We start from the raw sequence: 24142 nt of genomic DNA on the forward strand, positions 1-24142 counted from the left end.
TTGCTTTCTGGACAGAGTCCATTTGTTCATCCATTTTTGCATTAAAAAGCCCTTCACCATCAAGGGGCAAGTCCTCAGTCTGCAACCGAGCTTTGGGAGTTAAGCCCGCAGACCTCAACCAGGCATGCCCCCGGAGAGTGATCGCACCAACCATTGATTTGGCGCTACAGTCCGCTTCATGATGGGAACTGTTAATCTGCTGTCTTGACAGCTTGACAGCCTCCATGTGAAAGACTCTGGCAAGATCCCTTTGGTCTTCTGGGAGATAAGCGCAGAGTCCATTTTCTCCCATAGGAACAGCTAGTATCTGGCCATCATGGCCTGACAGTTTACCACACGAAGCCCAAGAGCAGCAGGAGGATACATCCTCCTCCCCAATAGATCCAATCTTGTACCCTCCTTGTTCTGTGACCGTCCTTGTGCCGACTCTACAATAATGGAATTCAGTCATGGATGTAAATATAAAAACGCCACGTCCTTCTCTTGCATGCAGTAGAGGGACTCAAGCCACTTAGATGTCAGTGCCATTGAAGATGGGGCCTTCCATGATTGCTCCACTGTTTGAAGGAGGGTTGGGAGGAAGGGAACCAGTTTTGACGATTCAGTATGGACTGCGTTGAAAATGGGGTCCTGAACATGCTGCTCTGGTTGTTGTACTTCGATACCCAATGAGTGGGCCATCCTGCTGACCTGTTTAGCAAAATTGAACATGTCCTTTGAAGGAGAAGCTCCCTCTTGCATTCCCGCTATATTGTCTGGAGAGGGAACAGACGGTGGGATGGAGGAGTATGAAGAAGAGTCAGACTGGTAATCATCAGCCGAACTGTGAGGTGACGTTGGTGGAGGAGCCAGGACTTGAGGAAGGACCAGTTGCATGACAGGTGAAGGTGGCAACTGTGCCAGCTTGGCCACTACATCCTGACTCCGCAACAAGGATCAGGATTGAGGCAGCACAGGAGGGGACTGAACAAAATCCTCATTTGCAGGAGGATGAGTGATAGTTACCAACAGGCATGAACAGTACCGAGGTGAGGGCACATCTAAATCTCTTGTACGATCATAGTAATATTCTCAATCCTGATAGCAAGGCCAGTCTTCAAAAAACATAGCGCCATGGTGGCGGGTAAGACCATTCTGAACTCCTATCTCAATCACAATGGGGAGACCTAGACCACTCCCTATACTGATATTCATGATGACGATCGCCATACGGAGACCTGAAGGACTCAGGAGGAAGAAAACAGTGCTCTTGGTCCCGAGGAGATGGCAGTCAGTGCCGAGGAGCCTCATCTGCCACTGCAGACAGCAAATGATGCTCAACCAATGGGGAAATTGTCGATCCTGAGAAGCCAGTTGTGGAGGGGATAACTCTAAGATTTCACCTTCTGATGCCAGAGAGATTGGCTTGATTGCAGGAGTGGGCTGTACCGACGAAAGGACACAAATAGGCAAGTCCAGTAAAGGAGGGGGTGTCGGAACCTTAGGTACCGAAGACTGATCACCTATCTTTTTTTTTCTTTTGCTTTTTAAGGCCATCCGATCCCAACTTTGGCACCTTAGCCTTTGTTGAAATCTCTCCCTCATCTGAGAGTGGTAGAGAGCGCCCCTGGGTCAGAGGGCAGACAGCTCAGAGGAACCTTAAGGACAAGGAGACTACGGCTTTGATAAAGACACAGAAGCTGTGTTCTTCTCCATTACACAAGAGTCAGTGGAATTTTTCAGATCTGTGGCCAACAAAGCCCTCTTCCATGGCTCTTCTTTAAGCCTGTCAGACCTATTCTTTTGTGCCTGTTTTGTAAAGGACTGGCACAAAGCACAGGCATCAGGTAGGTGGCCTTCGCCCTGACAAAAAAGGCAGAGGGAGTGAGGGTCAAGGGGTGGCAATTTACTCCCATATTTGAGACGTTTACGAAATGGGGCCTTTGTGGCCATATACAAACTGCAGCCACGGTAAACAAAGAAGGATGAACAACAGATGATTTTTTTTTAAACGAAGACAATAAGAAAAAAATGAGAGAAAAACAACGAAAAAACAACGAAGAGACCTCAGCACCACTTCAAAACACTGCCAAAAGAAGTTCTCCAAGCATACTGAGGAAGCTCCCAAAGAGACTACTGCTAGGTGGTCAAAAGAGAACTAAGGGAACGGGCGGGAACCTGTTGGGATATGCACAGTGGATAGCGGGGAAGGTTCCTGCCAAAACGTTCCTCAGCTTTAGAAGTTTCCTGAACGAGACTCAGCGTAGGCGCAGAGCCCATATGTGTGATGCACAGAGACCATGAAGAAGAACGGCTGGTACTATGCCAAAAACAGAACAGACTTTTCCCATATACAAACCTATGGTTCAACCACACCTGGAATATTGTGTAAAGTTCTGGGCTGGAGCAGCTTCCTAATGAGGAAAGCTTACAACAACTGGGACTGCTGAGCTTAGAAAAGTGGTGATTAAGAGGAGTTATGATAGAAGTGAACAAAATCATGCATGGTGTAGAGAAAGTGAATAAGAAGACATCTTTCAACCTCTCTCACAATATTAGAACCCAGGATCAGCTCAGATTCAGGACAAATAAAAGGAAGGACCTCTTCACACAGCAAATAGTTAACCTATGGAACTCACTACCACAAGATGTAGTTATGGCCACCACCTCAAATGGCTTTAAAAGTGGATTAGACAAATTCATGGAGGATATAAATGGCTACCAGTAATGAAGGCTATATATTACCTCCACTATCAGAGGCAGTATGCCTCTTTATACCAGTTGTTCTTGGGCGTCCAGAGGAATTTTTCGGGGGTGGGGGGAAGCTGCACAGCAGTTTGTGGTTAGAATTCACACACACAGCGTGCACTGCTTTGGTATACCTGCACACTTCCCTTGTGTGTGCTTTTTGTTGCTTAGTGTCACATTCCATGACATTTAGAAGACTACACAGAGTAACAGAAGATCCTGGGAACTGAACAGCACTAATGCAGAAGAATCTTATATTCAATAAGCATCATGAACACCAACAAAACTTTATTTGGAGTGTGGGATAAAAAAACACACACACAAAGAGGGGGAAAAAACCCAAATGCACAAACACAGTTCAGCTGTCTTAAGAATATCACAGTGTATATTTTACGGCATCACTGCCTTTATCATAACATTGACAACTTCACATGACTCCTAGAATAATTTCCTTCCTCTTGGAAAAACTGTTGAACTGCCTCTAGAACAATCTTCCTCAGCCTGGTACCCTCCAGATGCTTTGGACTACAATGCCCAGCATCCATGCTGGCTGGGGCTGATTGGAGTTGAAGTCCAAAACATCTGAAGGGCACCAGGTTGGGGAAGGTGGCTCTAGAGAGTAGCAGTGGAGTCTGTAGGGAGTGTCTTTAGCAGGGGAAGGAGAAATGCATATGCTTCATCAGGTTTTACGGTTCTAGAGGTTCCTGCACTACTCACTTTACTTTTCACATTATTATCAGCCACTTTTAATACCAGCTAACAGTACAACTTTTGCATGGCTTGAATGTTGAACTACGTCAATGTTCTTTTTGGAATTACATATTTTTCCTTGTTCTGTACATTTTGCATATGGGTAGACATTTTGAAAAAGCCCCAATAGCATCAGAGAACAGGTACTCCCATAGGTTACCAAACTGAGGGCCTAAAAGGCCAAGCACAGCCTGGCTCGGCCTGCCAGAAAGCCGGCCTCACTGCCCTTTCCAGGTCCACATACTACCATTTGCGTTGCAGCCCTGCTCAACTGAGCTCGATGGAATCCCACTGCCAGATTACATTTACTGACCTCCCCTGGCTGGGTTTTATCTGTGCGTGTTGTAGGGAACTGGGGAGAAGAGATGTACGGGACAGGCGTGCTCAGCACGAGGCATTGCTGCCACTCTCCATAGAGCTACTTCTGCGGGGAGGAGCTGGTCGTGCTGCTGCCTGCTACCATCTCTTGGCCTTATGAGGTGCTCTCATGGCGCCACTTAAACTCAAGGGCATCCCCTGCCCCTGCCGTGTTTAATTTACTGACCTTCTGTCCTGACCTGAGCCTTGCCCATGTGGCTGCAAACTGAAAGGAGAGATAGATGGGACAGGCGCAGCTGCGGCTGCACTAAGAATGATGTCATGACTGGCATCTGGGGCCCTATGGGCGGTCGCTCATGCACAAGCAGGAGGGTGCTACTGCACTCGTGTCCTACTTGTAGGCTTTCCACAGGCATCTGGTTGGCCACTGTGTGAACAGAAGCCTGCACTAAATAAGGTTTTGGTCTGATCCACCATGGCTCTTCCATTGTTCTTACGTGTTACAGAACTGCTTTCTACTGAACTTCAGCCACCAGAAAATTCTGCTTCTTGTGCACAGAGCCTGTTAGGGTCTGACTGTCAAGGCTACCCCCAGCCTCCCTCAGAAGGAATCAATGGTGCATCATTCTCAACATCTCTTCTGGGATCAGTGACAATATCCCCCCATTGCATTCCGCCGTCACTGCTACTCCTACTACATGCTGGCTGTGGATGCATCCGTTGTACAGTGTGCTGAATACAGCACCTCCTTGATGAACTGTACCGTGATCATGAAGGTGTTAACTGCTCTGGAAAACACATCAGAGCCGTTGTTTCCTTGGTAATTCTGCCGCAGGTAATCCCCGATATATTCTTCATGGATCTGGAGAGAAAACAGTGCAGAATTATTCTATCCTGCTAAGAAGTGCAACGCCCAGTGGTGTTGTGGAGCCACAGCCCAGAGGATGGAAATGCTCGGACTTTTTGATTACCACGGATGCTGATCTCATCTGCCGCCCAGCTCATATTTCCCTGTCCCCTCTGAACTTCCTTATAATTAGGGATGGTGCGGGAGCCCGTTTTGGTCCACAAATCTGTTGGAGCGCTGGCGCCCGCACCCACCCAGCTGCGCCCACCAAACCCTCCGCCCCACTCACCAGTCTCTGGACCACCCTCCTGCACTCGGCAAGCGGCTCACAACTTACCCAGGCCCACCCGCCTCCGCCGCAATCACCATGTTTTTAAAAAGTGAGTATATGGGCGATTCGTAGCACCTTTTGCGTATAAGTCTTATGTGCACACAGACTTATATGCAAAAAGCACCGTGAATCACCCATGTACGCAAGATTTACGTTGCTTTTTTGCATATAAGTCTATGGACACAGACTGCCCATCGATACTGTGTGCAAGATTTTGCTTTTAAAAAGCCAATTGCTGGCACATGGCTCAGCGTGGCGGGGGGGGGGGGGAGCCATTATTTCTCTCTCCCTCATCCCAGCTAGGCATAGGCAGTGGCCACGCACAGCCTGGCTCAGGCGGCGGCAGCAACTGCTCAAGCACCTGCCAAAGTTGGACTGCGTGGAGTTTGTCCATCCCTAGCTATAATCTTCACCAAACTGGGAGGAAATGGATTTCCCCAGCAACAATATAGCTATTCCTGTTGTGATGCAAGGTATCCTGGGGCAGCTTGGGCTTGACCGGGCAATTAAGACCCATTCGTTTTACAAGAGGCCTGTTCCTGGTGGAAATAACACTGCTAGAACTGATAGGTTGACTTTGAGACTAAAAGAACCTCCTGGCAGATTTTGAGCTGGTGGTCTTAGGCAAGAGAACATGTGCCACTGCACCTCCTCCCGAGCTGCCCTGTTGCCCCCATGGCTAATCACGGCTGTCGCCCACCCTCTGGCTTGCTCTGAGGAGGTCCTGAAACTGAGCAGCTCCTCCACAGCGGCCACCCATCTTCTGTTTTGCTCTGAGGACCACCCGAGAGCAAGCCAGAGGGCAGGCGGCTGCTCTGAAGAGCCCCACCAGCCACTTCCCCACTGCGGCAACAGCAGGGCTGGTGGGGCTCTCTGGAATACCCACGGTATTGCTGCCTCGCTCCAGGGAGGCGGCAGCAGGGGAGGGGGAAATGTGCAATCTGCTGCCCCTCCTGTTCTGCCACCTGAGACAGGAGATAGAAGTGCTGTCCCTGTGGTCTTACGCTGTTTGGGTGGAGTCCCCAGGTGGTGTCCCTCTCTTTCCCTTTCCCCTGCAATCTTGGTTTTCTCCAGCCAAAGCCCAACATGCTAACCAGCGCACTACCCGTTGACAGCTTGCTACTCTATAGCTGTCCAAATAAACTGGGCATTATGCTGATCCAAATAAACTGGGTATTATGCTCTTTGGTGGGGCTAGTGTGCACGCGCGCGTGCACACACAAATATAGGTCAACACAGGTGCCTGCATTTTTGGACTCTCCTTGGAGGTGTGACTGTGGGGACTGTCATGATTTTTTTTTTATTTGATTCGTACCTCACCTTACTATCAAAAAATGGCATTTAAGGCAGCTATGGCACTGATGAGCGCCTGCACTTCAAATTTACCACTGCACCACTGGATGCATATGATGCTGGACATGGCATGCACTGCGAACACCCGTCCCTGGATGCTGCATAGCAAGGTGAAGTTTAGCCATGATAGTCTCGCCACTTCTGCTGTGCTAATACGGGAGAATGCACATCCTCTGAATGTTCCCATGCCATCTACTTACTACAAGTATGAAGGCACCTCTGGGACTGGTATCTCTTGGGATTGGTTGAATAGTTTAGAATAGACCCCAACAGGCCATTTCCCCATGTTACTCTTTAGCAAGTTCGATCCTATTGATTTCAGGATCAATAGTCCTGAAATCAATACAAAAAGTCCACATTGCAAACTTCCACACTAGGAAGAGATACTGTGCACACAAGAGTCTTTATTCTAATCCAGGCTAGTCACATAATGGACAAATTTAAGTCTATACCAGACACTTTTCTTAGAACACTTCCTGATAGAAACTGAAAAAGAAGTGCTATGATGAAAGAAAAGTATTTTCCACAAATCACAACTGAGCGCTATCCATTTTGCTTCACCAAGAGGTCATACCAGTACATTTTAGTGGAAAGCTCTTATGGCCAGTAACGACGTCTTATGAGAGGCATGTCAGCTTTTTGTAATGGGGTAAAACTGCACAATGGGAAACCATCAAACAATCACTGGTTGGAGAAGAAGGGGAAGGAGCGTGGCCTTCTGAGGAATCTTCCTGGGCGTGAGGTTCTACATTCCTGTGCTAAGCCCATGAGACGAGTGCTCAGTGAAGCTGCATTGCTCCCAAACAATCACTGGTTGGAGGAGAAGGGGAAGGAGCGTGGCCTTCTGAGGAATCTTCCTGGGCCTGAGGTTCTACATTCCTGTGCTAAGCCCATGAGACGAGTGCTCAGTGAAGCTGCATTGCTCCCAAACAATCACTGGTTGGAGGAGAAGGGGAAGGAGCGTGGCCTTCTGAGGAATCTTCCTGGGCCTGAGGTTCTACATTCCTGTGCTAAGCCCATGAGACGAGTGCTCAGTGAAGCTGCATTGCTCCCAAACTTCCTTATTGCTGCTAAATTTCATCAGTAGAAATGCTGACCTAGGACTGGAAGTACAACCTATTTTGGACAGGGTTGGACTTCCTCTGAAGGACAGCATTCACAGTTTGGGGATGCTCCTGAATCCAGCCTTGTTCCTGCATGTCCACATGGCTGAAGAGGTTAGGAGCGCCTTTGCCCAGCGTCAGGTGGTGCACCAACCGCACTCCTCCCTGGAGAAAGCAGATCTGGCCACTCTTACACAGACATGCCTGAATCACATACAGGCTAGATGACCTAAGGTACTCTACATGGGGTACAGAGTACCTTTGAAAAGTGGCCAGAAGTGGCAGCTGATGCAAAATATTGTGACCAGAGTCGCCATTGTCATATTATTAGTAGTATTAGTATTTCATTTCTATACCGCCCAATAGCCGAAGATCTCTGGGTGGTTCACAAAAATTAAAACCACAAGATGCAGTATAAAACAATATAAAATATGAAAGCTTAAAACTACAATATAACAGTACAACCAGAATAAAACCTAGCAGCAATGCAGAGATTTAAAATACAGATTTAGAATTGTTGTTGTTGTTCAGTCGTTCAGTCGTGTCCGACTCTTCGTGACCCCATGGCCCATAGCACGCCAGGCCTTCCTGTCCTGCGCTCTCTCCCGGAGTGTGCTCAACAGATTTACAATACCAGAGATAAAAGATTAGGAAACTAAAATGCTAAAATACTGGGAGAATAAAAAGGTCTTCACCTGGCACCAGACGGAGTACAATGTAGGCGCCAGGCAAACCTCTCTAGGGAGCTCATTACACAATCAGGGTGCCACAACAGAGAAGGCCCTCCTCCTAGTAGCCACCCACCTCACTTCCTTTGGCGGGGGTCCCGGAGAAGAACCCCTGAAGATGATTTTAGGGTCCAGGCAGGCACATATGGGAGGAGGCAATCCTTCAGATAGAATCATAGAATCATAAAATAGTAGGGTTGGAAGGTGCCTACAAGACCACTGAGACCAACCCCCTGCTCAGTGCAGCAATCCAAGTCAGAACATCCCCGACAGATGGCTGTCCAGCCCCGTCTTGAACGCCTCCAGTGTGGGAGAGCCCACTACCTCCCTAGGTAATTGGTTCCATTGTCGTATTGCTCTAACAGTCAGGAAGTTTTTCCTGATGTTCAGCTGGAATCTGGCTTCCTGTAACTTGAGCCCATTATTCCGTGTCCTGCATTCTGGGATGATGGAGAAGAGATCCTGGCCTTCCTCTCTGTGACAACCTTTCAAGTACTTGAAGAGTGCTATCATATCTCCCCTCAGTCTTCTCTTCTCAAGGCTAAACATGCCCAGTTCTTTCAGTCTCTCTTCATAGGGCTTTGTTTCCAGTCCCCTGATCATTTTTGTTGCCCTCCTCTGAACCCTCTCCAGCTTGTCTGCATCCTTCTTAAAGTGTGGTACCCAGAACTGGACACAGTACTCCAGATGAGGCCTAACCCTGCTCATTACCTCTCCCCAGTTTGAGAAGATCCCATTGATAAACACTGTTTGAGTCCGATTCTGTAGCCAGCTGTGGATCCACCTGATAGTTGTTTCATCTAGCCCACTTTGAGCTAGTTTGCTCGTCAGGATATCATGGGGCACTTTGTCGAAAGCTTTGCTGAAGTCGAGGTATATGATGTCCACAGCACTCCCACAGTCCACAAGGGAGGTTACTGGATAAAAAATGAGATCAGATTAGTCTGGCAGGACTTGTTTTTGACAAATCCATGTTGGCTTCAAGTAATCACTGCATTGTTTTCAAGGTGCTTACAGATGGATTGCTTGATAATCTGTTCCAGAATTTTCCCAGGGGTTGATGTCAGACTGACTGGTCTGTTGTTCCCAGGTTCCTCCTTTTTACCCTTTTTGAAGACAGGAACAACATTAGCCCTCCTCCAGTCATCTGGCACTTCATCTGTCCTCCATGATTGCTCAAAGATAATAGACAGCGGTTCTGAGAGTTCTTCTGTCAGTTCCTTTATTACTCTAGGATGCAGTTCATCTGGCCGTGGAGATTTGGGGCCGATCTACACTTACGGGTTTTTTCGCTTCCAGTGAGGTTTCACTGCCCGTCTTTCACACTATGTAGTACCCAGCTTGAATTGGAACCGGAATTTTCCGCTTCCGTGCTCCCGATTTCAATACCCTGATATCCCGGTATTTCCCCTTAATGTGCTCTGATTTTCCGCCTTCGCTACCATATCTGGTCATAGTACCCTCCCCTGCCTGTCCATATACGGCAGTGTTTGTATTTCCCTCCTGTCCAATCACAGCTCTCGATGGCCCCATATCGTCTTCCGGCTACTGATTGCATAGCTTCCTCAGCACTCAATGTTACCTTAGCAACAAGCAAAGGGCTGGATGTGTGTGCGCTTGTCTGATCTCAGAAGCTAAGCAGGGTCGGCCCCGCTTAGTAGTTGGATGGGCGACTGCCTGGGAATCAGGCTTCCTGCATTGAGCAGGGGGTTGTTCTATCCCTTCAAATGAGACTAAGTTTTACCCCCTGCTTCGGATTATTTTTTTAAATTAAGGTGTTATCTTCGAAGAATCATGGCTTCTCCGCAATTTTTTTTTTTCTAATTCAGGCATGATCTTATAAGATTCAAAAAGATTCGTTTAGGGTTTTGAATGTTAATACCAGCACTTTGAATCGGGCCTGGAAACAGTCTGGCAGCCAGCGGGAAAGGTACTGGCATAATGTGATGTCCTTGGCCAGTCCCTGTTAATAATCTTGCTGCCCTATTTTGGACTAACTAGCTGAAGTTTCCAGACTGTTTTCAGTGGCAGCCCCATATATAACGCATTGCAGTAATCCAGACAGGAGGTTATCAGAACATGGATAACTGTAGCTAGACTATCTCTGTCCAGTTAAGGGTGATGTTGGTATATCAGCCTAAGCTGATAAAAAGTGCTCTGTGCCACTGAGTCCACCTGTGCCTCAAGTGACAGTTCTGGATCCAAGAGCACCCCCAAACTATGAACCTGATCTTTTAGGGGGAGTGCAACCCCTTCCAGAACAGGTTGAACTTCACCTAGCCAACCAGACAAACCACCACTAAAAGTACCTCCATCTTGTCTGGATCGAGCTTCAGTTTATTGGCCCTCATCCAGTCCATTTCCATGCCCAGGTACTGGTTCAGAGCAGCCACTGCCTCACCTGGGTTTGATAAAAAGGAGAGGTAGAACTCTGTGTCATCCTCATATTGATGGCACCTCAGCCCACACCTCCGGATAAGCTCCCCCAGTGGTTTCATGTAGATGTTAAACAGCATAGGGGTTAAAATAGAGCTCTGTGGAACTCCATAGCATAACTGCCAAGGCACAGAGCAATAATACCCCAGCACCACCTTCTGCAATCGGCCATCCAAGTAGGAGCGGAACCACTGCAGTGTAGTGCCTCTAGCTCCCAACCCAGATAACCTATCCAGAAGGATACCATGGTCAATGGTATCGAAAGCTGCTGAGAGGTTCAGGAGAATCAACAGGGTCGCACTCCACCTGTCCCTTTCCCAGCAAAGGTCATCCCACAGGGTGACCAAGGCAGTTTCCGTTCCAAAACCAGGCCTGAAGCCTGATTGAAATGGATCTAGATAATCCATTTCATTCAAGAGTGCCTGGAGTTGACCTGCAACCACCTGCTCAAGCACCCTGCCCTGGAAGGGGATGTTGGCCACCAGCCTATAATTGTTAACGTCCTCCAGGTCCAGGTTAGGCTTTTTCAGGAGTGGCCTGATACCTTCTCCTTTAAAGAGGCCAGCACCACGCCCTCTCTCAAGGAGGAATTTACAACCTCCTGGACCCAACCAGCCATCCCCTCCTTGTTTGATTTAATAAGTCATGAAGGGCAAGGGTCAAGCACCCAAGTGGTCGATCGGACTTGGCCAAGCACCTTGTCTGCATCCGCAGGCTTCAATAACTGAAACTTATCCAATAAAACTGGACCAGACAGTGCTCTGAACGCCTCTACCAATGGAACAGCATTACTTCAATGGTGTCCAATTCATGATGAATCTGAGCGACTTAATCTTCAAAGTGTTGTGCAAACTCGTCACAGCATGCTACCGTAGGTTCCACAGTTTCTCTCCTTAGCCCAGATTGTAACAGGCCATGAACCACTCGGAAAAGCTCCACTGGATGACACTGAGAAGATGCAATGCTGGTGGAGAACTGTCTCTTTGCCACCCTCACTGCCACAGAGTAGGTTTACTAATGAGCTCTAACCTGTGTTCGGTCAGACTCAGCACGCGTTTTCCTCCACCTGCGTTCTAGCTGTCTCCCCTCTTGCTTCATTGCCTTCAGCTTGGATGTATACCAAGGAGCTGGCCAGGCTCTACTGAGGGGAAGAGGGCGCTTTGGTGCAATTGTGTTAACCTCCCGAGTCATCTCTGCATTCCACAGAGCAACCTGGGCTTCGACAGGAGCACCAGCCACACCAGCAGGAAAATCCCTCAAAGCCCTCTGGAATCCATTAGGCTCCAGGGGCAGACCATTTTAATAGGTCCCCCACCCCTGCAGAGGGGAAAGGCTGCCGAGAGTTTAAACCTCAGTAGGAAGTAATCTGACCATGACAAGGGGACAGATGTTTATTCCCCCGCTTTCAGATCACCATCCTCCTGCCCAGTCGAGAAAACCAGATCAAACGTGTGTCCTTTTACATGCATTGGGCCAATTACATGGTGGGACAGCCCCATGGTTGTCATAGTGGCCATAAAGTCCTGAGCCATCCTGGATGCAGTGGCCTCGGAATGGAAGTTGAGATCCCCCAGAACCATCATCCTAGGAGTCCTCAACCCCAAGTCCTATACCACCTCCGTCAACTCAGTCAGGGAGTCTAATGAGTAGTGGGGTGGGTGGTATACCAGCAGAATCACTAATCTGTCCTGGGTACCCAAAACAAGGTACAGACACTCAAGATCTGCACTCAAATGAAAAGAAAGTCTAGAGAGGGAGATCAAATTACTATAGACAACAGCAACCACCACCACCCCTGACCCTCAAGTCAGTGTTGGTGCTGCACTGAATATCCAGGAGGGCACAGCTGGGAGAGAGTAACCGCTCTCAGTTTCCCCACCTAGGTCTCAGCAATAGAATCATAGAATCATAGGGTTGGAAGGGGCCTACAAGACCATCGAGTCCAACCCCCTGCTCAGTGCAGGAAGCCTGATTCCCAGGCAGTCTCCCATCCAAGTACTAACCAGGGCTGACCCTGCTTAGCTTCCAACATCAGATGAAATCAAATGTCTCAGTGTGTAGGGCTTCAGTGCTTACATACCCGGTCTTTCGTGGTGTAGGGATGTCCACGGAATCCGCCGCGGACTCCAATGAGGCCAAATTCCAGTGAATTCGCCCCCCCGAAGTCCGCAGCAGAACGAATGCACTTACCTGTGCCTCTCTGGACTGAATATCCGCCCCCAGCCGGTTCCATTCCACTGTTTGTGCAGAACCCAGAAGTAAGTGATTGGATGCAAATGGCGTCCGCTACACAATTTGCTTCCCCGTTTTTCCTCGCAATAGGCTATGCATCTCTATTTACGTAGATACTTAGGAAGCCTATCGCATGAAAAAACAGGGACACAAACGGCGTAGTGGACGCCATTTGCGTCCCTGGTTTTTCACGCGATAGGCTACCTCAGTATCTACATAAATAGAGATGCGTAGCCTATCGCGAGAAGAAACAGGGACACAAATGGCATAGCTGACGCCATTTGCGTCCGGAGAGCACTGTAGGAGCCGGGATGGAACCGGCCAGCTCAAATTCCGGGGGGGAAGAATGGATCGCCTCCCCCACTCCGTTGAGGATTCCAGGGGGGAGGAACGGATCAACTCCCCCCTGGCAGACGCCCCCCCCGCGGACGCGAGGTAAGGGCATCCGTACATCCCTATCGTGGTGTCTGCTTGTCTGGCCAGATGCTGCTGCCTTTGTTTAAATTATAGTAGCTTCCATAAGCTACCTCACAGGGTTGCTGTGAGAATAAAAAGAGGTGTGGAAGAACCCTGGGATTTGTTATCCACCCTGAGACCACTTCTGTACTGGAGGTTAGAATTCTTTTAAAAAGCTTAAATATGTTAATGCTATTTATTTGTTTGTTTGTTTGTTTATTTCATGTCCCAGTTCAAGATGCTGGTTATTATCTACAAAGCCCTAAATGGGGTGGGATCAAGATATTTAAAGAACTGCCCCATCACATATGAACCTGCCTGCTACTTGTGATAATCTTCAGAGATGGTGTACAAATAGTGTTACCTGGCAGATTGCCTTCCCCAATACAGATCTGTGCGATCATTAAGGTAATCAGAAAAGGTCTTGCTGGTGGTACCACAACTTGCAGACTGCCACCTCGTGGCCCTTCTCTGTCATGGTGCCCAATATAAGGAATTATCTCCCCCCTGGCATTCAGGAGGTGCCAACTGTATCAAGCTTTAGGCGCCAATTAAAGGCCCATTTCTTTACCTAGGCCTTCCTTGAGTGAAAGGCCTGCCCAGTCTGTCTGTTTTTATGTATTTTAATAGTATTTAATGTATATTATAATGTATATTTTGAACCACTTGAAGATATTTTTAAATATGTTCAGCAGTATATAAATCTATCAAATAAATAAATAAATAAATTTTTATTTATTTATTTATTGCATTTATACCCCGCCTTTCTTCCTCTTGCAAGGAACCCAAGGCGGCTTACATTATCCTCCTCCTCTCCATTTTATCCTCACAACAACAACCCTGTGAGGTGGGTTGGGCTGAGAGTCTGTGACTGGCCCAAAGTCACCCAGTGAGCTTTCATGGCCGAGTGGGGACTAGAACCCAGATCTCCCAGCTCCTAGTCCAACACTCTTGCCGCTACACCACACTGAAGAAACGAACAATTTACTGTTTGCCCCATAGTGATTCTGAATCTCCTAATGGCTTGAGCGACCCCTATATTTGATCCAAGACTACCTGAGAAAAGGTTATAAGTTAGGAGTAGGACTGGTCCCCTGGAATAGCTTTTAATGTACGCATGTAGCATTCTATTTATGCAGTTACCAGAGCTTCTAACAATTAATTAATTAACTGGTAGTATTTGTATTCTACCTAGTAGCTATGTTTTCCCAATAACCCCTTATCCTTAGTAAATTACAACATCCACTTTATTTCCTTAACTTCAGCCACTAAATCACCCTTTCCCAGCCTGATGACCTCCAGATGTGTTGGAGTACAGTTCCTGTCATCCTCAGCCAGCATGACCACTAAGGATTATGGGAGTTGCAGACCAACATATCCGAAAGGCACCAGGCTGGGGAAGGCTGCACTAAACACACGTAGAGGAAAAGGCAGTCCTGAGGGTTGTAGAAAGACTGTTTTTGTGACTGGGGGGCAGCAAAGGAAGCAACAAAGATGAGAAGATCTGAGGATTAATAGAGAAAACAGCTACATCCACTGCCCACCCCCCTCATCCCAAACTCAGCTGTTACCTTTTCTATCCCCTGGAAATGGATGAGTCCAGCAACTGCAACTTTCACAATGAGCAACATCAGCAGCAAAAACAGGAACTAGGGGATGAAAACATCAAGAAGCACAAGAACGAAACTGGTCCCTCTCTAGTCTATGATGCTAGACCTGGTTGTGGAATCATCTACAAGTGTCACTGCCTGCATATTATTGACTCTGAGGCTGGCAAACACGTTCACCCATAATCCACACCTCCTGCAACTCCTAGTGTTGCACAATCCACAGCCATTGCACCCAGCACACTGCCCAGTATGTCACACTGGAACAGTGATGCTGGTCCCAGCCCTAGCAATCCCTCCCAACCCCCACTGAACTTAATATTCACCTTTCGTTTCCCCTCCACTTACGAGACATAACATGCTTTGGTTCTCAGTGATGGCTCCATAGCAGCCCAACAAGCCCAGGAATGTGAGCACCACACCCACAAAGACGAAGACATAAGACCCTGCTTCCAGGTAATGATTGGAGATTATGAACTGAATTCCGTCTGGGTCCATGATCTGCACGATGCTCACACAGAGGAGGCTGATGCCCGCAAGCTGAAAAATAACACACAGTGAAGGTAACTACCAGGTTTAAACCTTCCCCCTAAAGTCTTTAGTCTTAAAATCCTAAATCTAGTTGCTGTCACCTCAGCCAAAAGGGAGCCTCTCCTCTGAAAAGGAATTATGCATGCCCCAGCAGGACACTGCTGGTCCTCAATCCAAACCCCACCTTCACAGCAACAAGGACAGCATTGCATAGGGCACAGAAGTGGAATTCCCCCTCCTTCCATCCAATCCTTCTAGAGAGGGAGTGGCACTTCTTAGATGTCTGCAGAGCAATTAGGTTCTACACTAACAGGCCTGTGCCCCAAACATATCACAACACCTTCTTCAGTTCCTTCTAAGCTGCCTAGGCAGGAAAGTAACCAAGCCCTCTCTAGCCCACTGGTTGAGGAAATGCATCCCCATCACCACCATGAGTAACTTCCCAGTCCCCAAGGGCAGTGGATCAAGTGCACCAAACCTGTTCCGCTGAGAAGAAAGACAAACAACTTCATGTAAGCACAGCACAGCTGGTTCTAGGACTATCTATGCTACAAAACATGCCTCGTTTGGGCAACTGTGCCAGGCAAAGGTGTCTAAGTGGGCTGCTGCTGCTGCTTTCCCCACTTCTCTGCCTCATGCCACGATGGTGTAGTGGGGCTCGGCGATGGTCATGCAGGGTGTGCCAAATCCAGGCCTAGGGCTCGCGGGCATCTGGCGTTCACTCTCAGTGCTGATCTTCCTGCTGCCATCACTGCCTCTGCCCGCCTGCTGCGCTTTCAGTGCAGTGTCTCTGACTTCGGACGGAGTGCTCTGCTCCAGTATGGTGCCTTAGCACAGGCCTGTGGGCTGTGCCTGCTAGAGATGTGCAGCTTCCTCTGTCCTGCGGATCACGTGACAGTGCAGCCTGGGGAAGGTGCATGCATCGCCCTTTCTCTGCCAGCCCCCTGCTTGTGCCAGGACTGAGAGAGTCTGGCAGGGCGAGGTGCTTGCTTGGAATAGACATGACTCATGCTCACATCCATTGCCACCGTAATCAGCTTTCCACTTTCTGTGACTTTAGTACAAATTGAGCAGAAAACAAAACAGCGTTTAAAAGCTTCCAGTGCAGGTTTTTTTAATTCAGAACCTCTATACTTGTTCTTCTAAAAATTAGCAGGGAACATACCTAGGCACCCCTCTACATAGTATGTCATGCTCATGTAAATTGCCCTCAAAAACCAGGGAAGGGCATCAAAGCTTTCTGTTTAAAACACATGCACAACCTTTAAATGTGCCTGACACATAAAACCTGCCCTTATTTGTATGACGTTTGGGAATTCCATCCCCTCCGAAGGGGTATTGTGCTGTAGATTTCATTGAATTCTGTCCCCACCCCCACAAGAAAGTTACAGACAATGGGGAAGACATCTGAGGCTTCAGAAAATGATGCGAGGTGCCCCTCTGCCTTGATCTGAGGCGAAGCATGACATAAGTCCGAGGCTCTCGAGTGAGGCGGCCCTTGTCCATGCCAACGAGGCAGGTTCTGAAGCCAATAATTTTCTCTGTGCACAACGCTCCCAAATACTCACAAACACCAGCACGTTGAACAAAAACATCAGGTACTTTATAAGGGATACGATTCCCATCTCGAGGCTGACTTAATCAGGGAGGCAGCTGCAGAAACATCCGTCAGCCCCTGAAGAGAAAGGAAAGTGATATCAGCATGACGTCCTTCCTTTGCCCTGCATTGCCTCACTTTCCATACTTTATTCTTCCCTGGACCTGCTGATGAAAGGCTTTGTTACTGGGAAGAACCATTTCAGCAATGTATAAATGGCATGAAGCCTAGGCTTTGGGCCAGATTCATGGTGTCAGTGACATGAAAATTTAACTTTGCTTTCTTCCTGAGGCATTCTGTAAAGACAAGACCTGGCCTGAAGGCCAAACTAGTCAAGAAGCCATTCACACAATGAGCAATGCGGAAGTGGGGCCTGCAGCAAAATGCTAAAGTGTGCAGTGCTTTTGCTCACTGTTTTAGTTAGTCAGCCGTAACCTGTTCCAGCCTTCCCCAGCGTGGGGCCCTGCAGATGCTTTGAGCTTCAACTCCCATCAGCCCCAGTCAGTATGGCCCGAGGTCAGGAATTCTGGGAGTTGTAGGCCAAAACATTTGAAGCACACCAGGTTGGGAAAGACAGTCCTACTCCACGATAAGTCTATTCCAGTCCCCTCCCCCCATGAGGAGGGTGGTCTAGACTGAGATGCTGCTGTGAGGGGTAGGGAGGCTTTTAGCCTTTCATTGTGGTCCTGATCCAGATCAGGAGCCCTGACCTGCTCTTGCATTGGAAGGAAAGCTTCACTGGTACAAACAGAAGCTTTTCTCCCATTGCAAAGAGCAGTCACAGAATCACAGAATAGTAGGGTTGGAAGGGGCCTACAGGGCCAGAACTCTCAGAACAGAACTCTCTGTTCTGAGAGTACTTCTGCCAGTTCCTTTATTACTCTAGGATGCAGTTCATCTGGCCCTGGAGATTTGACCTCCTTCAAAGTAATTAGGTGTTCCTTGACCATATGCCTATCGATCCCAAGCTGCAATCCTGCCCCTTCAGCCTGTACTTCACCTTTGCCAGGGGGCTCATAGACCCTCTTTTGGGAAAAGACTAAGCCAAAGTAGGAATTGAGCACCTCTGCCTTTTCCTTGTCATCTGTTATCGTTTTGCCATCCTTATTTAATAGCTGAACAACCACTTCTTTCCTCTGCCTTTTACTATGCACATAGCTGAAGAAAGCCTTTTTGTTGCTTTTAGCATCCCTCGCTAACCTCAGCTCGTTCTCAGCTTTAGCCTTCCTGACACCATCCCTGCAATTCTGTGCTACCTGCCTGTACTCTTCCTTTGTTACTTGGCCTTCTTTCCACTTCCTATATGTGTCCTTTTTGTTTTCAGGTCATCCCTAAGCTTTTTGTGAAGCCACATTGGCTTCTTCTGTTGTCTTCCACCTTTTCTTCTTGTTGGAATTGTTTGTGATAGTGCCTTGAGAATTTCCTTTTTTAAAAGCTCCCACCCATCTTGGACTCCTTTTCTCGTTAGCGTCGCTTGCCATGGGACCTTACTGATCATTGTTCTGAGTTTATTAAAATCAGCTTCCCTAAAATCCAGGGTACGCGTTTGACTACACTCGGCTTTTGCTTCCCTTAGAACCAAGAACTCAAGTACAACATGGTCGCTTTCCCCCAGACTTCCTGTAACTGCTACTTTATCCACTAAGTCATCTCTGTTGGTTAGGATCAAGTCAAGGAAAGCCGATCCTCTAGTTCCTTCCTCTTCTTTCTGTAGGAGGAAGTTATCCGCCACACAAGTCAGGAATTTCCTGGAGGGGCCATGTTTTGCAGAATTTGTCTCCCAACAAATATTGGGGAAATTGAAGTCCCCCATTACTACTACATCATGCTTCCTTAAAACACTGGCTATTTGCTTTTCAAAAGTTTCATCCTTGTCTTCTCCTTGGTTGGGTGGCCAGTAGTAGACTCCAACCACCAGGTTCCTTTTATTCTTTGCTCCATTTATTTTGATCCAGATGCTCTCGATGGGGCTACCAAGCTCATCCTCCTGTATTTCTGTGCAGAGATATGTATTTTTCACATACAGTGCAACCCCACCTCCCTTTCTATTCCTCCTGTTCTTTTTGAACAAGTTATATCCTTCAATTGCTGTATTCCAGTCATGATAGTCATCCCACCAAGTCTCAGTTATACCTATCAAGTCATAATTTCCCTCTTGTATTAAGAGTTCAAGTTCGTTCTGTTTGTTTCCCATACTCTGGGCATTAGTATATAGACATCGAAGACCATGTGCTTCATAGTCTGGCTTTCTTCCTACATGTGTCTGAAGACTATTACTGGGCGCTATCAGAGCTGTTCTCCCCGTTGCAGTGCATGCGCCTATGTCCATTGTTACCCCCAACATTACATCTCCCTTCCCTGTAGGATTCAGTTTAAAGCCCTCCTGATGAAGTTCTTCATGCTGTGGCCAAATACATTCCTCCCATCCTTTGTGAGGTGCAACCTGTCCCTTGCCAACAGCCCATCTTCCAGGAAATATAGCCCGTGGTCCCAGAATCCAAATCTCTCTCGTCGGCACCACCTTCATAGCCAGTCATTCACCCGGAGTATTTTTCGTTCCCTTTCTATCCCTCTTCTAACTACTGGAAGGATGGATGAGAAAACTATCTGGGCCTCAAAGTTCTTGAGTTTCCTTCCCAAAGCTTCAAAGTCTGACGTGATCTCTTCGTAGCTGCGCTTGGCGGTATCATTTGTTCCCACGTGGATAAGAAGAAAGGAATACCTGTCAGTGGGCTTTATGAGTGCCGGCAACCTTTCAGTCACATCTCTAATTCGTCCTCCCGGGAGACAACATACCTGGCGAGTCCATGGGTCTTCGTGACATACTTGTGTCTCGATCCCACGCAGCAAGGAGTCTCCCACTACTACCACTCTTCTCTTCTTGTTGTTGTAGGCCTGGGTTTCATTGCCTCTGTTTGACTGACCTTCAGCCTCTTGCTCACTCTCATGTAGGTTCCCCTGTGATTCTTCCTCTGCAGGCTGTCCTCCAGTCTCATCCGTAAGAACCTAGAAGTCATGGGGCACTTAATCTGGATTGGGACTACAACAGAGGCAAGGTCTCTCTACCTTACACACCAGGGTCCCAGTCTGGATCACACACCCCAGCACCTGCTATTTACTTTTTAAAATCCATTCACTCATCTGCCTCGTCACTTTGGCCCTGGTATCTTACTCAGCTTGGCCTCTGTGCACATAGTCATGTCTCAGAACACTATGGGGCCTAATTCGTATTTCAAAATGTTGTGTCTCAGTTCCTCGTGGTAAAACAATTTTAACCACAGCAATGAAGCCAGATGTGTATGTTTGCACTGACACGGTTAAAGTCAGCCTGAACCACATGGGTGCATCAAACAAGCGCTTCTCATGTGGAGCAGTACTCATGCAATCGGTATCTTCCAGCAACCAAACTATCAATAAACAAAATATCAGGTCACAGAATTTTTCAGACCTCTCCATAAGTGTGTGTTGATTGGGATAATTTAACAGACATAACTCTTATCAAAGTATGTTAAGAGAAACACATGGTCATGGGATTTCTTTTTTAGGTTCCTTCGTCATAGACTGGAGGTGTCTGAAAGCAAACAATACAGATGAATGGTATATTCATCTGTATTGAATATGCCACGCATATCTCAAATGTGCCACACATATCTCAGGATATCCCCATGATATCCTGATGAGCAAATTAGCTCAAAGTGGCTAGATGAAACAATGATCCAGGGGATCCACAGCTGCTACAGAATCGGACTCAAAGAGTGCTTATCAACGGGCCCTTCTCAAACTGTGGAGAGGTAACTAGTGGGGTATTTGGAGCAATGGCAGGGTTTAAAGTTAATAAACAGAAAACAAAAATCTTAACAAAGAATATGAATGTTCAAGAAAAAAAAAAGTTGATGGACAAGACAGGCTTCCAAATTGAAAAGAAAGTAAAATATTTGGGAATCCTTCTGACAAATATGAATTGTATGCTTTTTCAAAATAACTATGTTATAGTTTGGAATTAAATTAAACAAGACTATTAAAATGGGGAAAATTACAGCTATCACTTTTGGGAAGAATTGCAACGATTAAAATGAATGTACCACCTAGAATGTTATTTCTGTTTCAAATGATACCCATTATTACATTGGATTTACCTTTTAAGCAGTGGCAGAGAGACATAATGAAGTTTATATGGCAAGCGAAAAAAACAAGAGTTAAAATAAAAATTTTACAAGATGCAAAAGAAAGAGGTGGTTTGGGATTACCAGACTTTAAAACTTATTTTTCTGCCTGCTGCTTGGTGTGGATGAAAGAATGGGTGACGTTGAAAAATAGAAGACTTTTAGAATTAGAAGGACATGATTTGAGATATACGTGGCATGGTTATTTGGTATGATAAAACAAAAGTGAATGTAGATTTTAATAATCATTATATAAGACAGGCTATATTAAGAATTTGGAATAAATATAAATTGAGGTTTTATCAAAAAAGACCACATTCACAAGAAGCAATGCATAGAAGAGAATTTGAAAGCACGGATAAATGGTTAAGATATAATGATTTATTAGAATTGTCACAAGGGGAATATAAATTAAAATTAAGGGAAATTTATTGGAAGAAGGTCATGTCTGTCAATGGTTTTTATATTTACAAATTAAGGAAAGGTTCAAAATAGATAAGAAAAATGGAGGATTTGAACAAATCAAATCTGAGTTTGAATCAGCGTTGTGTACAAATGATGAACATGTTATTGCTAAACTGTATAAATTATTGTTAAGGTACGAGACAGAAGATGAACAAGTAAAAGATTGTATTATAAAATGGGCACAAAATGTTGGTCATAATATATTAATTGAAGAATGGGAAACTATGTGGGGAAAAGATCTAAAATTTACCTTATGTACAAATCTTAAAGAGAATTTCTATAAGATGACGTATAGATGGTATATGTCACCGTGTAAACTGTCTAAAATGTATAAGGGTGTTTCTGGAAAATGCCGGAAATGTGAAGACCAAGATGGAACGTTTTATCATCTATGGTAGACTTGTAAAAAAGCTGCAAGGTTATTGTATGCACAAAAGTGGAAGAATGAAACAATACCAACTGTGAATGAGTGGATCACGGAAATGATGGAGCTGGCAGAGATGGCAAAACTTACTATTATAATGAAAGCAGGATTAATAATTAAATTTATGTCAGAATGGAAACCTTGTTTAGAATTTGTACAAGAAATAGAGAAAAATGATATCTATGTATGTGGATTCTGATCTTTGAGATGGTCAACTCTTTTTTTTTCTTTGTTAAAAATTAGGAGAGAAATGAGATAATGTCTGTGAACTCAATGTATGATATACAACTAAGATAAGAAGCAGAGAACAATAATAAGTATTTGTTATGTAAGGGGAGCCAAAGGTAGATACCTTATGATCTTAGATGTATTTTAGTGTATCCCTGGATGTGTTGTTGTAATGATATGTATTGTGTGTCTATGTTGTTTCCCCTCACTTAAAAAAAATAAAAATAACATAACATAATAATATTTTTTTTTAAAAAAAATCTACCCACCTGCATACAAGAGCCCCTGTTTTCACCTCCTTTGGTGGGGACACCCAGAGGAGGGCCTCTGAAGATGACCTGAGGGTCCGAGCAGGTGCATGCAGGAGGAGACGTGCCTGCTGCCAACTTCTGACTTCAGACCAGAGCTGCCTCAATAAATTCACTCTCAAGGATCCCTGAACCACTCCCTTGCCCTTTACCAGCTTCACACCTCTGTCCGTGTGTTCCACAGTCTAACTGTCACCCTCCTTTTCCCCAAGATTCCAGTCCCCCTGACAACAGCTGCCTGCCCGGACCTTAAGATCATCATCAGCGGCCCTTCTCCGTGAGCCCCTGCCAAAGGAAGTGAGGCGGGTGGCTACTAGGAGGAGGGCTTTTTCTGTTGTGGCACCCCGGCTCTGGAATGAGCTCCCTAGTGAGGTTCGCCTGGCACCTACATTGTACTCCTTTCGGCGCCAGGTGAAGACCTTTTTATTTTCCCAGGCATTTTAGCTTTCTAAATTTTTATCTTTGCTGTTTTAAATCTGTATTTTAAACTCCTGTACTGCTGCTAGGTTTTATTGTGGTTGTATTGTTATATTGTGGTTTTAATGTTCTATATATTTTAAATTGTTTTATTGTGTGTTGTTTGGTTTTAATTTTTGTGAACCGCCCAGAGAGCTTCGGCTATTGGGCGGTATAGAAATGAAATAAATAAATAATAAATAAACAGCTGCTCAGAGCTATGCACACTCACCTGGCCCCAACCCCATCCAGGGTGACCTTCCTGCTTCTGCCACAGCAGTATTGTAGGGAGCTCACTTTATTGTGTAACTGAGCAACAAAATAGAGACCTGTTGCACCTTAGAGACTAACACCTTTATTGTGGCATGAACTTCCATAGACTAGGACCCACTTCATTAGAAGCATGATCTTCCGTGCTGTCCTCATTTGATGAAGTGGGCTCTGCTTAATAAAAGCATACGCCCCAATGAAACTGGTTAGTCTTTTAAGGTGCAGCAAGCCTCTCAAACAACAAGGTTCCAGAACAAGGCTCTGGAATTGGGCAAAACAAATTAAAAATAGAATGTACTGAAGGGCCATAGATTCACTGGATTCCACACCACAATGAAAATGGAGGTTCCTGCTGTGAAGATATGCCAGTTTACATAACCCTAACCATTCAAAGAGAGTTATAGCATGGCATTTGGTTCAAGTGAACAATTATATCTTCCAAAGTTATTTTCTATTTATTGCGTGAACAATTAAATTATTATTCATGTCCAATAAAAGTATTTTAAGACATAAATAATACTAACAACACAAAAAGATGCTGCATCAGTCCAAGGGTCCATCTAGTCCAGCATTCTGTTCACACAGTGGCCTACCAGCTGCTGTGGGAAGCCCACAAGGGGGACATGAGTGCAACAGCACCCTCCCACTCACGTTCCCCTATAACTGGTATACAGACGAATACCACCTCCAATATTAGAGGCAGTATATAACAGTCATGACTAGCTGCCATTGATAGGCTATCCTCCATAAATTAGTCTAATTGCCTTCTAAAGACATCCAAATGTGTGGCCATCACTACAACTTGAGGTACC

General features: G+C 46.2%; 1 protein-coding gene across 2 annotated transcripts; it reads right to left on the reverse strand.

Annotated features, from left to right (window-relative positions):
- Positions 1 to 265: 265 nt before the first annotated feature.
- Positions 266 to 17663, reverse strand: LOC146348646 (tetraspanin-18-like). 2 transcript variants are annotated; one of them, XM_084853679.1, is made up of 4 exons: positions 17452 to 17663; positions 16988 to 17094; positions 15237 to 15428; positions 266 to 4657 (listed from the first exon to the last, which is right to left on the reverse strand). In XM_084853679.1, the coding sequence occupies exons 2-4, from the start codon at positions 17042 to 17044 to the stop codon at positions 4490 to 4492; spliced, it is 417 nt and encodes a 138-aa protein (XP_084709805.1). In that variant the 5' UTR covers positions 17045 to 17094; positions 17452 to 17663; the 3' UTR covers positions 266 to 4489. The 2 variants fall into 2 exon arrangements, with proteins under 2 accessions (XP_084709805.1, XP_084709804.1); XM_084853678.1 differs by having other exon boundaries at positions 17429 to 17663.
- Positions 17664 to 24142: the final 6479 nt, after the last annotated feature.

The sequence above is a fragment of the Heloderma suspectum genome, chromosome 4, assembly GCF_057233095.1.
Source record: "Heloderma suspectum isolate Gila_16-S chromosome 4, 16-S_ref, whole genome shotgun sequence".
Classification (NCBI taxonomy): domain Eukaryota; kingdom Metazoa; phylum Chordata; class Lepidosauria; order Squamata; family Helodermatidae; genus Heloderma; species Heloderma suspectum.

Excerpts from the sequence above, each read along its gene's own strand:
- LOC146348646 (XM_084853679.1), bottom strand. The coding sequence starts at position 17,044 with ATGGGAATCGTATCCCTTATAAAGTACCTGATGTTTTTGTTCAACGTG. Across the intron at positions 15,429-16,987 it reads TGTTCAACGTGCTGGTGTTT|CTTGCGGGCATCAGCCTCCT; the intron begins GTGAGTATTTGG and ends GTTATTTTTCAG. Across the intron at positions 4,658-15,236 it reads ACCAAAGCATGTTATGTCTC|ATCCATGAAGAATATATCGG; the intron begins GTAAGTGGAGGG and ends TTTTCTCTCCAG.